The sequence below is a fragment of the Cygnus atratus genome, chromosome 25 (genome assembly GCF_013377495.2).
Source record: "Cygnus atratus isolate AKBS03 ecotype Queensland, Australia chromosome 25, CAtr_DNAZoo_HiC_assembly, whole genome shotgun sequence".
In the NCBI taxonomy this organism is placed as follows: Eukaryota; Metazoa; Chordata; class Aves; order Anseriformes; family Anatidae; genus Cygnus; species Cygnus atratus.
Window position 1 is genome coordinate 5,621,341 of NC_066386.1, and position 12,239 is coordinate 5,633,579.

At 54.3% G+C, this 12,239-nt stretch overlaps 1 protein-coding gene across 1 annotated transcript in view; it reads left to right on the forward strand.

Moving 5' to 3' along the window:
• The first annotated feature begins 2,102 nt into the window (after nt 1-2,102).
• GPATCH8 (G-patch domain containing 8) overlaps nt 2,103-12,239 on the forward strand; it is a 54,943-nt gene continuing 44,806 nt past the window's right edge. Inside the window, exon 1 of the mRNA XM_035566963.2 lies at nt 2,103-2,211. Within this exon, the coding sequence (XP_035422856.1) occupies nt 2,167-2,211 (45 nt within the window). The 5' untranslated portion in view covers nt 2,103-2,166. The remainder of the gene's footprint in view (nt 2,212-12,239) is intronic.

Consider the following 12,239-nt stretch of genomic DNA (forward strand, 5'->3'; position numbering starts at 1 on the left):
AGAAGTGCATGAGGGCAGGGTCAGGCCCAGCCTTGTCAGCAGGGGTAGCAGAAAAACGGGTGTTAGAAGTCCCCTTCCTGCCTTGTTAGTCTGGCCCCATTTCCGTGGCATCACTGCTGTCGCCTCACACCCCAGTCCCCTCTGCCCCCCCACAGCAGGCAGTGTGGTCACTCTGCAAAGCGCCAGCTCCGAGGGGCTGCGTCCCTGCCTCTGTTTGGGGGTGATGTTTGCAGAGCACGGGTTTACTGAGGGCCACTGCTGGTCCTGGCAGCGGGAAACTCGCCTGAGGGTACCCAAAGGGGTTTTGGGAGGAGGATGAGGGGGGCAAAGCTGCGCAGCAGTGCCCTGTCCTGCTCGGCACCCAGGCAGAACAAATTGGGATGGCTGGGGACAGGGTCCAAAGTTTTCTCCTGATTGGCAAAAGCCCTCACAGACACCAGGCGATGCGGAGGGCCCAGCTCTTGACCACAAGGCCTACAGACAGGGCAGCAGACTGCTTCAGCGCTGCTGCCAGCAGCACAAACACGGGGCTGACTGGTCCCATCCTCTGGCAGAGGTGGGGAGAGTCAGGAATCGGAGAATTTCCTGCGGGGATTTCTGTAGGGTGGCTGCAGGGGGATGAGAATGGCATCCCTCCCGGCAAGCGTCTCTCCAGGCGGGAGTCCTGGCAGCACAGCCCAGACTGCCCGGCACTAACAGATGAAGCCAGCTCTTTCACAAGCACGGCGCAGAGCACTTTGGAGCTACCCACGCAGCCACCACTTCAGACCCCCCTGCACCCGAGCCACAGTTGGCAGGTGAGGCCCTGCAGAACGCTGTGCAGGGCTCGTCGCCACGGGCACTCGCCTCACGGACAGGTAACATGACGTGGTACAGCCTGGTGAGGCCCATTTCTGAACAGCCTTTCTCGACAAGAAGAGGAGGCTCAGGGGCGACCTTATCGCTCTCTACAGGTACCTTAAAGGAGGCTGTAGCGAGGTGGGGGTTGGTCTGTTCTCCCACGTGCCTGGTGACAGGATGAGGGGGAATGGGCTAAAGTTGCGCCAGGGGAGATTTAGGTTGGATATTAGGAAAAACATCTTTACCGAAAGGGTTGTTAGGCATTGGAATGGGCTGCTGAGGGAAGTGGTTGAGTCACCATCCCTGGAGGTCTTTAAAAGATGTTTAGATGTAGAGCTTAGTGATGTGGTTTAGTGAAGGACTTGTTAGTGTTAGGTCAGAGGTTGGACTGGGTGATCCTGGAGGTCTCTTCCAACCTAGGTGATTCTGTGATTCTGTGACAGGGCAGCAGAGGGCAGCATGCAAGCAGGATCTGGGCAGCAGGACCCGTGGCGAGAGACAGAAACGGAACGAAAGACGACAGATGGGAGCCGATGTTCCTGCTGTCGGGGGCTGCAGACACGGCGGCACACGCGCCATGCCCGCAGCCAGGCGCTCGCAGCTGTGGCACGGGATGGAAAAACGGGGTCTCGGCTGCGAGCTGGCAACCCCCGGCACCGCGAGGCGCTGCTCCCGTGCCGTGACACCGGGCAGCCCGGCCGGCTGGGCTCCCGGCTCCCTGCCGCGGGCCGGGCTGAAGGCCGGAGGGGCACGGCTCCTCCTGGCCCTGGGCGCTGCGGCCCTCCTCAGGGCTGGCTCCCAGCAGCGCGGCGCATCGCACGCTTTGCTCTGGCTGCCAGGAGCCGCCTCAGGCCGGCCCCAGGCACCGCGCACCCCTCAGGGGCAGCCCGGGCGCCGCGTGCCCCCCCTCCCGGCCGCCCCCCGCCGCCCCTCTGAGGGAACACGCGCAGCCCCTCCCCAGCCAACGACAACCTCAGCAACGGTTATACAAGCCCGCGCTCCTATTGGCTCGCACTGCTATCACTCAAGAGATTGCCGCAGCCCCATTGGCCCGTGTCGCGAGGGCGGGAAGGCTGAAGGCGGGCTCGCGCCCTCCCCTTGGGTCTGCCGCCTCCGCGAACGCGCAGGCCGGGAGCCTCCCTGCGGCCTTCGGCGGAGCGACGGCGGCGCATGCGCGGCGCGGCGGGGCGGCTCCGCGAGGGGGCCGCGCCGTGACGTCTGTGCCCGCCCGCGGCGGGGCGCGTGCGCGGGGCGCTCAGGGGGCGGGGCGAGCGCCGCGGCGCTGAGGGGAGGCGGCGGCCGGGCCGGGCCGGGCCGCGGCGCAAAATGGCGGACAGGTTCTCCCGCTTCAACGAGGACCGGGACTTCCAGGTAACGGGCGGGGGCGGCCCCGGGAACACCGGGGGGTGGTGGGGGGCCCGCGGCTGCCCCCCGCCGGGGCTTTGTGCTCGCCGGGGGCCGCCCCAAGGTGACCCGGGGCCGGCGGCGGGCAGAGCCCGGACCCCCGGGGCAGCCCCCGGCCCCGGCCCGGCCTTGAGGGGGCCCGCTCGGGCCGCGGCCGGAGGGCGGCGGGGTTAGGAAGGGAACAAAAGGAAGGGGCCGAGCTGCGGCCGGGCCGGCTGCCCGCCGAGCGGGGCTCAGCGGCGGCCCGTGCCTTTTGTCCGCGGGCCGGGCGGGGGGGGTTGGGTCGCCGGGCGGGGGTGGCGGTGCGGGCCGCGGCGTTGGGAGGCAGGGCTGGAGCCCGTCCCGGCGTCCGGGGGTAGCTCGGCTGCGGCCTTCCGTCGGGATGCTCCGGCTGCCTGCTCCCCTGGGCAGGCCGTGAGGGGACGCGCGAGGAAGCGTGCGTCGGGGGCGAGTGGCGGCGCCGCTCGGGTTGCCTCGGCTGCGGGGCGTCGGTGGGGCTTCCTAGCGCTGCCCTAAGCCTGGGACGGTTCCCGTTAAATGGGGTTGAATGGACGGTTTCTTCGTTAAACAAAGAAACGTCTCATAATTAATAGCGAAATGGCCCGATTAGGCTGCGAAGTTCCTGTCTCAGGAGGCGGAGCGGGTCGGATCTTCGATTTCAAAGTGCGTTTCTTGTAATAGTTTGCTTTTGGAGGAGAGCACCCGGGAAGCTAACACAAGCGGGGCTTTGTAGGAGATAGCCGAGAAACGGGTAGGTTCTGTAATCCCGTGTTGCCCAGCCTGTGCACGGGGGGCCTTTTGCTTGTTCTTGTTTCTGTACCTTTGTGGTCAACCTGCCTTCACGAAAAGTAATTGTAGCAGCAAAACCTGTTACTGTGTCATTGCGTTGCTCTGGTCATGCAGGGAGAACGTGCAGTGATGTCAGGGAGGAAACAGGGCTCCATTACTTGATGCCAAAATCTTAAAAGCTGGTGAGCATGCTCGCAAACAGTAACCCAGTCCCAACCCTGTTTTCCTCTGACTTTAGCAAAGGGCACTAGTTTTAATTAGGGCTCTATCCACGCCAAATGTCAGGCTTTCCATGCTTTTCCCATAGGCTAAAATAAAAGGTAGGGCTTGTTTTTGTCGTGGGGTAACTTCTGTGTTCTCTCTGAAAATTTGTAAGTGAGAAGACATTTTGTGCGTTAAGGCTCCTTCCAAGGGAAAAGGGGAATCGGTCCCCTGGGAAGAAACCAAGTACAGAACAATTTGGAGTCGGTTAAAGGCTTGCGGAGGACAGAACGTCAAAGCGATGAGTTATAAAAGAGCTGCTCAGATGGGAGGCTGGGGGCCCACATATCTTGGCCAAGGTCGCACTGGATTTGTGGGAGCTCGGGTGTCTGTGCAAGGAACCCTGATGCTCGGTCAGGCTAATCATTTTTCAGAAATATGCTGGCGGAGGAAGGATTTTTGGATCTTATTTTTTCCTCTTTCTTCATCAAAATTGCTTTTGGAGATGACTTCTGGCTTTTTTCTCCGTTTTTAGACCGAGGTGACTTGAGATAACACTGGTGTGGAGTAAAGGAAATAACCTGCTATGCTGAGTGTTTGCAGGCCTGCCGTGAAGGCTGCGCTGTAGCACTTGCAAAACCTAAGAAGAAATACATCTGCCTTTGTAGGTGATCAAAACCAGCACGCCCAATTACTGCTCTCACAAATAAGATTCTCTGCCTGTTAGTGTGAAGTCATAAACTTGTACGTAGGCTCCCTTTGAAGGACCTTTTGTCAGGGTTAAGAAAGCTTTTTGTCACCCCATTTAGAGCAGTTCTAATTCTAAGCTTCGGCAGCTGAACTTTCTGTGATGTGACAGAGCATGGCTGCGAACGCGACCTCATGTTACTGCTCGTCTGCTGGGACCGAAGCAGGCACGACAAAAGGGAGACGGTGCTCTAAAATTACCCAGCTTGGAGCAGGGGTCGCTGCAGCATGGCGAGGGGGGTGGCGGCGTGGGAGGCTGCAGAGGAGGCCCTCAGATCTCATTCTTGGGCGATCTGCTTGTGATCTTGTGATCTGGATGAAGTAAAAGGATGTGTACAGCCTCGAGAGAGGGAGAGAAACAAAAGGTCGGGAGTAAAGCGTATGGGTCAAAGGAACCTTTTAGCTGTTTGGAAGAAAGACAGATGCCTTGGGATTAGCAATGTGACTGAAGGAAGAGAGCTGCTGGATGAAACAAACAGCGCTTCAGCCTTCTCTTTATACGTTGTCTGCCTTCTTGCTGCAGAGAAACTAGGAAGAGTCCGGGTTTGGGAGGGTTGGCTTGGCAAGGCTGTGAGCTGAGCATTGATGTGGGCAGGGGAGAGATGAGGTTAGCACTGCAGAGCTTATGGAGGTGATATTCTGGTTTCTGCACTTGTGAGATGTCGAGAAGTGGATTAAAGGTGAGAGAGCTGCTGATTGCTGTTCTTTCCTCCCGCACACCTGGCTAAAGGAAGCTCAGCATGATTAGGGGGAAGGCAGGGATGGCAACGTACAGCACTGGGGGAAATCCCTTCGGGAGGGAAAGGGCCTAAACCAGCGGAGAAGCAGAAGGTATTAACGGTCTGAAGTACACCGAGAGGGGTGAGGGGAGCCGGGCTGTAGAGCAGGAGGGTCAGCTGAGGATTGGAGAAACAGGGAGGAGAGGGAGGTTTTTCAGTAGGGGTGGCTGTAAAGAAAGCGGCAGAGGGAACGGCCCCGCTGTCAGAGGTTGTTAGGGACACTGGGAAAGAGCAGTGAGTACACGGATAAGGTCAGACAGCCTTAAGGAGAAAGGTGGTGGTGCGGGGTGGGACGAGCAGTGTGCGCTCCCAAGTTACTGAGCCCTCTCTGGGGCAGGGCGGGAGGAACGTCAGAGCTGAGCGTGGTTTGGGAGTTGAAATTGCCAAAGGAGCAGGAAAAGGCATCAGAAAATCTCGCTGCAGTGGGGTGGTTAGGAGCTTTGCTTTTTGGTACGTTGTTGTGTTTTTTTGGTAGGATTGCCTGGCAGCCAAGTCCTGCTTTGGCTGTGTTGTGTACGTTTAGAAGCTGCACGGAGGGCACAGATCCTCTTCCCTTTTTTGCTGTGTGCTCCCGGACCCTACAGAAACCGAAGGGGAAGCCCCAGTGCTTTGACTGTGTTTTGCAGGTGCTGAACTCGAGGGCAGCCGCGGTGAAATGCGCTGAGCTTTGCTCCCTGCAGAAATACTTGATCTTTCCCTGACCAGGGCAGCACAGCAACTCGTTAGGGAGACTTGAGGCCATGAAATGATTTACTGAAGGAGGAAGGATGTTACCCGTCGTCCTCCTTTCTTAACTTACCATTTCCAAGCCTAAAGAGAAGTCTGAAGGCTTACCCGAATAAATCCCGACCTTCCTCCCCTCCCTGTAACACGAAGCGTTATTTTTCGGTGGGCCACTGCCGGGCTTGCTCCCTCGGTTAGGAGGTCGCGCGACCCGCCTGTGGCGGGGGGTCTGTCACTTGTCAGCTTCTGCGGTCTCCGTGCCTGACTGGCTTCCCCCCGGCGGGGACGAGCTTGTGAACCTCTGTAACTCCCGTAACTGTGAGCGATAGCTGTCGACGGTGCTAACAGGGTGTTTTAAAAAGCGTTACTGAAAGCAGCGTAAGTACATGAGACAGCTGCAATAAGTAAACATATTTTTAGTGTTATTTTTGTGTAATTGCAGGGTTTTTTTTCTGTAGATTAACTAGACGGAGCTCCAAGGCTGAATACCACAGATGTCTGTGCGGCACCGAAATCCAGTGGAGCTCCCAGTTAGTCACAGATGTTGAGAAAATGTTTTGTTGCTCTCTCTTTCTCCTTTGCATTGTTGAAGCAGAAATATTACGAGCCATGTGTGTATGTGTGTGCGATAATTTCCTCTTCCTACGTACATTGCACTTCCTTGCATCATTAGCCAGACGGAACACAGGCTGTTCTGCCTCTGGGTTTCTTCGTTCCTCGTGTAGTCTGTGTCATGGCAGAACGCTGCCATGAAGCAGCAATGCCAAGTTCTCCAACCCGGCTCGAATTGTGGCCGGTCTGGACCTCGGTTCCCCTCCTCTTGCTTACGCCATGGAGACGGACAAGTTTTTTTCCTCAAACTCTCCAAGAGCTGCCCGAGCCCGTGGCTGTTGGCAGCCGCTCTGTGCTTCCAGCAGCCCAAGTCGGACGTGGGCTTCGCGCCTTGGCCTTGGCAGCCCGTCAGGCACACGAGAAGCGGGGCTGAGCTTTGCCTTGGGCTCGCCGGCATCTGGGCCGGCAGCACAGAGTCCTGCGATCCTCCGGGTTGTCAGCAGCTTCAGCTTCGCTTCGCGCGCGTTGCCTAAGGCAAACCTGCTTGGTTTTTGTAGCCTTCAGCAGGCTGGGGCTGCTCGCGGGTTGTAGGACGGAGTCGGTCAACGGCTTTTCTCTGCGCGGCAGGGAAATGAATAGGGCTGTTTTCTTTTGCCGCCTTGTGCTGTCTGGGAGGAGAGAAGAGGTAACGTGGGGGGATGGCGGAAAGAATAGGAGCGGAGTCACTGCGGAAGGTGATATCCCAAGTTGGGGCGACACAAGATCCCTGTGCCTGAATTTGCCTTAGATAAATGTAGCTGGGAGCAGGCCAAGAGGTAGCCCTCTTCCACGGCATGCTTTCTGTCCTAAGAATTAATCTTTTATCTCATTTATCGTTAGGCCGTGGTTAAATGTCTGGCGTTACAGCACAGGATGAGTTCTGCTCTTACCCCCTTGGCAGGGCTCACCGACCCCTCGGGTGGGCAAAGCGGGAGCATCGGGACCGCGATTGATTTTTGTCTGCTTACGTGAGCGTGGAAGGGAGGAGAAAATTGGGGGAAAATGGGTAAAAAAAAGTAGATCAAATAGTATTGCTTCCAGTTCTAGAAGATGACAGGAAAAGCTGAACTTGGGCATGAAGTTTTGGAAGCTGCAGGGTAAATTAATTCTCTGTAGACCTGCTGCTTCCTGGGTTGCACCTTTCCCTACTACTTTTTTTGCCACTTCTTTTTTCTTCTCTCGTGCAGTGACATTCTCTGTTTGAGGCCAAGGCTAACTAGGTGGGAAAGGAAACTTTTGCTCTCTGCCTGACAAACCATGTCTAAGCCGTTGCAGCTTCTTGTGAGTCCCCCCCTCTTCCCCTGCCCCAAAGCAAAACCCTCCTGAGTGGCCTCCAGGCGCCTGCTACATGGGGTCGTCAAGCTTTAGGACGTGACCTGATCAGAAAGCCCAGGTGCACTTCTTGGCCAAGATTTTCGTGGTTGGTACGCCTCTTCCTGTTGTGCTCTTTTAAACTCAGTCATTCTTAGTACTTTCCATCTTCAGGCAGCTCTAGGAGTAATTAATTCCTCTGAGACTAACCGTTCAGAGTTTTAAAGCCAGAAGTCAATGTTAGGATGTCAGCTCTGAATATCTGGGTATTGCTTACCTGTCAATATCCATCATTTGACCGCATTTTGAGTCCAGAAATGAGTGCTTGGCTACAGTATCTCTCGTGAAGACAACTGTTAGCAACGAATGTTTTCCGTTGGAGGTTCTTCCAGGAGTTTGTCCAAAGCAAGGTGTGCCTGCCTTTGTTTTTCCTTCAGATTTTTCCGTTTTCAGCTTTTATCTGTTGTTCCTTGTTACGTCTTTCTCTACTGTGCCGAAATTTGTTCGTGCCATGCCCCCTGTGAGGGCATATATAATGTTTGTGTTAGCCCCAGGCTCTTCTGAGAGCTGTCACAGCCAGATCTCTGACTCCTGTTACTGCAGGACATTTTACTATTCCCTTTGCGTTGTTACGGCTTCCTGCGTCTTAACGTTTTCCAAAGCCTTCGCTGTGTGACGGGAAGACTTGCATGGCAGCGCCTAGAACACTTCCCGTCTGTGTAACATGCGGAGATAACCATCTTTTTTACTACTTTATGTGCCGTTCCTTTTTACCCGCACTTGGGTTGCGTTTCTGTCCTTTCGGTGCTGCGCAGAGCAGGCGCCAGCAGCGCAGGTTCCTTTTGGTCCCAACCCAGGTCGCTGGCACGCGGCTCGGGTTGCTCTGTGCAAACGTGTTGTCCGTGTTGTCGCTCGCTGTTCGGCAGGCTCCATGAGCTGCGGATTCTGTTGACGGTTACTCTGTTTTCCCTGCTGGCTGTTGATAAAAACGTTGAATGGCAGCGAGCCTCGTGGAGGGAGCTTGAGTCCATCCCGCGTGCTCCTGAGCGAGCTGTCCTGAGATGTTCTGGTGTAGAAACAGTCCTTTAGCAAGTCAAACACCATTTATTTTGTTTTAAAAGACGCCACTAGAAATACTTGCAAGCACGTGGTGGTAAGCCAGTTGGACCCTAGACAGTAAATGAGTAGCACCCGTCGGGGCATTTTCCCTTTCTCTTGCTTGAAAGTCCTTGATGGTGATGAGGATGTGGGTGCTGGAAGCTGCAGCACCTTCTGCGTCACTGTGTTAAGAAGAGGCTAAGAGAGAACTGGGGGAGGTAGAGCAGTGCTGATGCTCCCCAGTACGGGCGCTGGAAGCGTCGAAGAGCCGAACAGCATCCTTCGCACGCGGGAGCAGATTTAGAGCTGGCATTGGTGGTGGCAGAAGGAATCCGAAAGACGTTAACTTGCTCTTGGTTGGTGCCAAAGTCTGCAAAGCAGAGCGGAGCAGGGACCTGCCTCTGGCTTCCACTCCTTGGACGAGCTGTTTATCTCTGAGCTGTAGGACATGCTTGAAATGGGACAGCTCTAGCGAGGTGTTTACATGCGTGTTTTTGTGGTTTAAAGCTGTGACCTTAAAGCTGTATCAGTAGTCCTGAACGTGCTCTGGCGGGTGTTCTTTCAGTGTTTTTGGACTTAGCAGAATTTTGCCATCAAAATTAATTTTTAGGTAGCTAAACAAAAGGTGCCTTCAGCATCTCGACGTGTAATTACAAGGTGCTTGTTTCAAAAGTTGCCAATTTAAATTCATATCCAAATCGTGATTGCTTTTGTTGTATTGACTCGAGAGGATTTTCTTTTGAAGTACTCTCAAAATAATTGTGTGTTTGCCTAAAATGTGGTTTTGCTGCCGCTTTCACAAGATGTTGACTGCAAATATTAAGCTATTTCTGAGGGTGTGAAGGTGTACGTTGTCCGTACCTACACTTAGGTTGCTTATTTACAGGAAGGGGACTAGGGAAATGACTTACGATGTGCCGAAGGCAGTGAAAACACGAGCTGTTGTTTGTGAGTGCTTTACCTCTGCATTGCTGGAAAAGGAGCACTTCAATTTTTTTGAAGTCTTTGCAGTCATTTCAGGAAACAACAGGGGAAAAGAAAATGGTTTTGTTCTGTGAAACCTTAACAAAGGCTTTCCAGGTACCACGTTGCTTTCGTATCACTACTTCTTGTAATTTTATGGAACTGCTTGACTTTTAAAAGTGTCCAAGAGAGCTTCCTATGCGAACGAAGGGTTGGATGGAGTTGTCTTCGTAAGCGTATATTGGCCTTCAGAAAGCATCTTCACGGTGCATAATGAATATTCAAGAAACACTTCGAAGCTACGCTTTGCAGGAGTTGTTTTTGAGTTCTCTGGATGGATTTCTGAACATCACCACGGTTGTCTGCATCAATTACGTTTTGGAGATTTTCCATCGTGTGGAGTCATTGGGTCCCGCTTAGCTTATAAGGGCAGAGTGAATTACCGCCCGAGATTCGCAGTCAGCATACGTTCGGCAGTATGGATCGTGTGGAGAAATTAGAAACCCGTTAAGTTTTGATTGCGTGCTGTAAACAGTTGATTAGCCGCGGTGTGCCCGACTTGGTTTTTGCAGCTCCCGCCTCGGTTCTGCGTTGGCTGGGCTCAGCGGGCAGGCTGCCCTGTGCTGGAGCCCTGCACACGGGCCGAAGGGCCGTGCAGGCGGACCTGGGCACGCGTGGCTTTTCTCCTTCCGTCTGTACCCGCAGTCGGTTTCTCCCATCCCACGGAGCTCGGGCTGCGCGAAGTTGGTGGCTCCGCACCAGGCGACCCGGCCAGGAAGGCTTTTATGAGAAAAGAGCTGGAGGCAAAGCAGAACGTGATGTGAGACCTCTGTAGGCTGTGCTTTCCTCAACACAGAGGCTGGCGGAGCCTTTGGTTTAGGCGAGAGTGCCTGGTGCTGCTCCGGCAGGTCATTTCACGCGGCTCCACCATGCCCTGCCTCGCTGCAGCGCAGCCGGAGCGGCAGAAATTGGGCAGCCTCCTGGCCTCCAGCCGTCCCTGGAAGCTGGTGCTGGAAGTTGGGCTGCCCTGTCCCCTCCCAAGTATTCCAGCTCCTTGTGAGAATTTTAAATGTAATGGGATGGCTGTTTCTGGGGTCACTGAGGCTTTTTCTTTACCCAGGAAGGTACAGGCTGCGTGCAGGCAGGCAGCGAGGGTAGCGGAGAGCTGGCGTTTGCCCAGATGTGTTCAGGTGCTGCTCCGGCTCGGCTGCTGAAACCTCCCGTCTGCGCTGCCCTCGCCCAGGACGGCTGCAGGAGACGTCAGCTGCGCTTCCAGTCGCGCGGGCGGACCCTGGACAGTGGAGCAAAAAATGGTGTGACTCGTAGCTAACTAACGCGGTCCGCCCCGGCTCTAGCTGCGCTACGAAATGGCCTTGTCTGTGGGTGCCAGCGGCTCTTCCTAGCCATCCATAGTGTCTCCTCTGCTATTTTAAAACAATGCCTCGAGAGCTTTCAGAAGGTGGGAGTGTGTTTGGTTAAGTACTTTAAAGTGGCATTTTTGGGTAACGACACCCACTCTGGTGGTTTGACTTAGTATTTGGAGAATTTAAGGTTTACTGAGAAAATTCTTAGATAGATAGAATATGCACAGGTGGTGCTAATTTGCTTTAGTGTTTTAAAATTCCATTTTCTAAAGTAAATGGACTATAAATATTGTTTTCTGAGTCTTTCTGATGTTCCACCAGTGTGAAAACGTAATTTTTGAACACGCTGTGCTCTTTTTGAATGCAGTTAAAAATCGTGATCATGCTGTGCTCTTTTCCAGTGCATTTAAGAAATAACGAAGATGAGTATAGTGAGGCTTTTCTGCCAAGTTCTTTTCTTTAGATTATGTGCACAGTCACGGGGACGTGTTGCTGTACACCCTCCTGAGCTGGAGGAAGGTAAGCGTGGAAACAGAGATCGCTTTGGCTCTGACATCTCAGCGACTGCGTCCTGCGCGTTCCCTCCTTGGTCACTGCTGATGTTAGCGCCCTTAGCGCGGACGTGTGGTTGTGTGCTGGAGTCTTCACCTACGTAGCTGTGCTCGCAGTTGTCTGTGTGAGTCTGGAGCAGGCAGGATTTCCCCCAGGTGCTCACATCGTAGGCTCTTTGTCTCCGATTTCTGTTGGGTTTTGTGGCTTGCATCATTTGCTTTTACATTAGCAATAGTGTTCGTGTGACTGAGCTCTCTTGTTGAGCAGTAACTGGAAGGGCAGCTGAACGAAAGCGTTCTGAAAGAAAGCCATTGCTTGCACATCTCCATTGTGCTCCTCTTTTGTTGTCGTAGGCTGCTCTCTCTGCTGGAGTGCCGCGTTGAAATGTTCAGCCTAGCTGCCGAGCTGTGGACTGCCACACTTACGAGATGGGTAACGCACAGCTGTTTGTAAAAGAAACCACTAATTCCGATCAGGAATGTGCACCGCATGGGATGCGCTCTGCAAGCTGACATCTTAATATCCTCTGTGTTTGGACAGATCGTAAAGAGCAGTCCGATAATTAATATCCAGGGAGGTCTAATAGCCTTGAGGCAGTCGAGTGACTCATCCTCCTTTCCTCGTGGTGGTGATGCTGTAGGTGACTTAGAAAACGCAGTGCTCGGAAGTCTGGCCTGGTTTTGGATCCACCCTTCAGGAGCAGGGTGAGAAGGAAGGGGAGAGCATGTTTTTCTTCTGCCTTGTAGCTGTGAAGATGCTTTTAGAAGGAGTTTCTTTCCTAGGAAGATCTGTGTGTCCTTAGATGCTTTGTCTTGGCCAGCCTTCGTGAGAGCCTGCCTCGTGGAGATGACCAGCTGCTGGCTTACAGGGGCCAGGG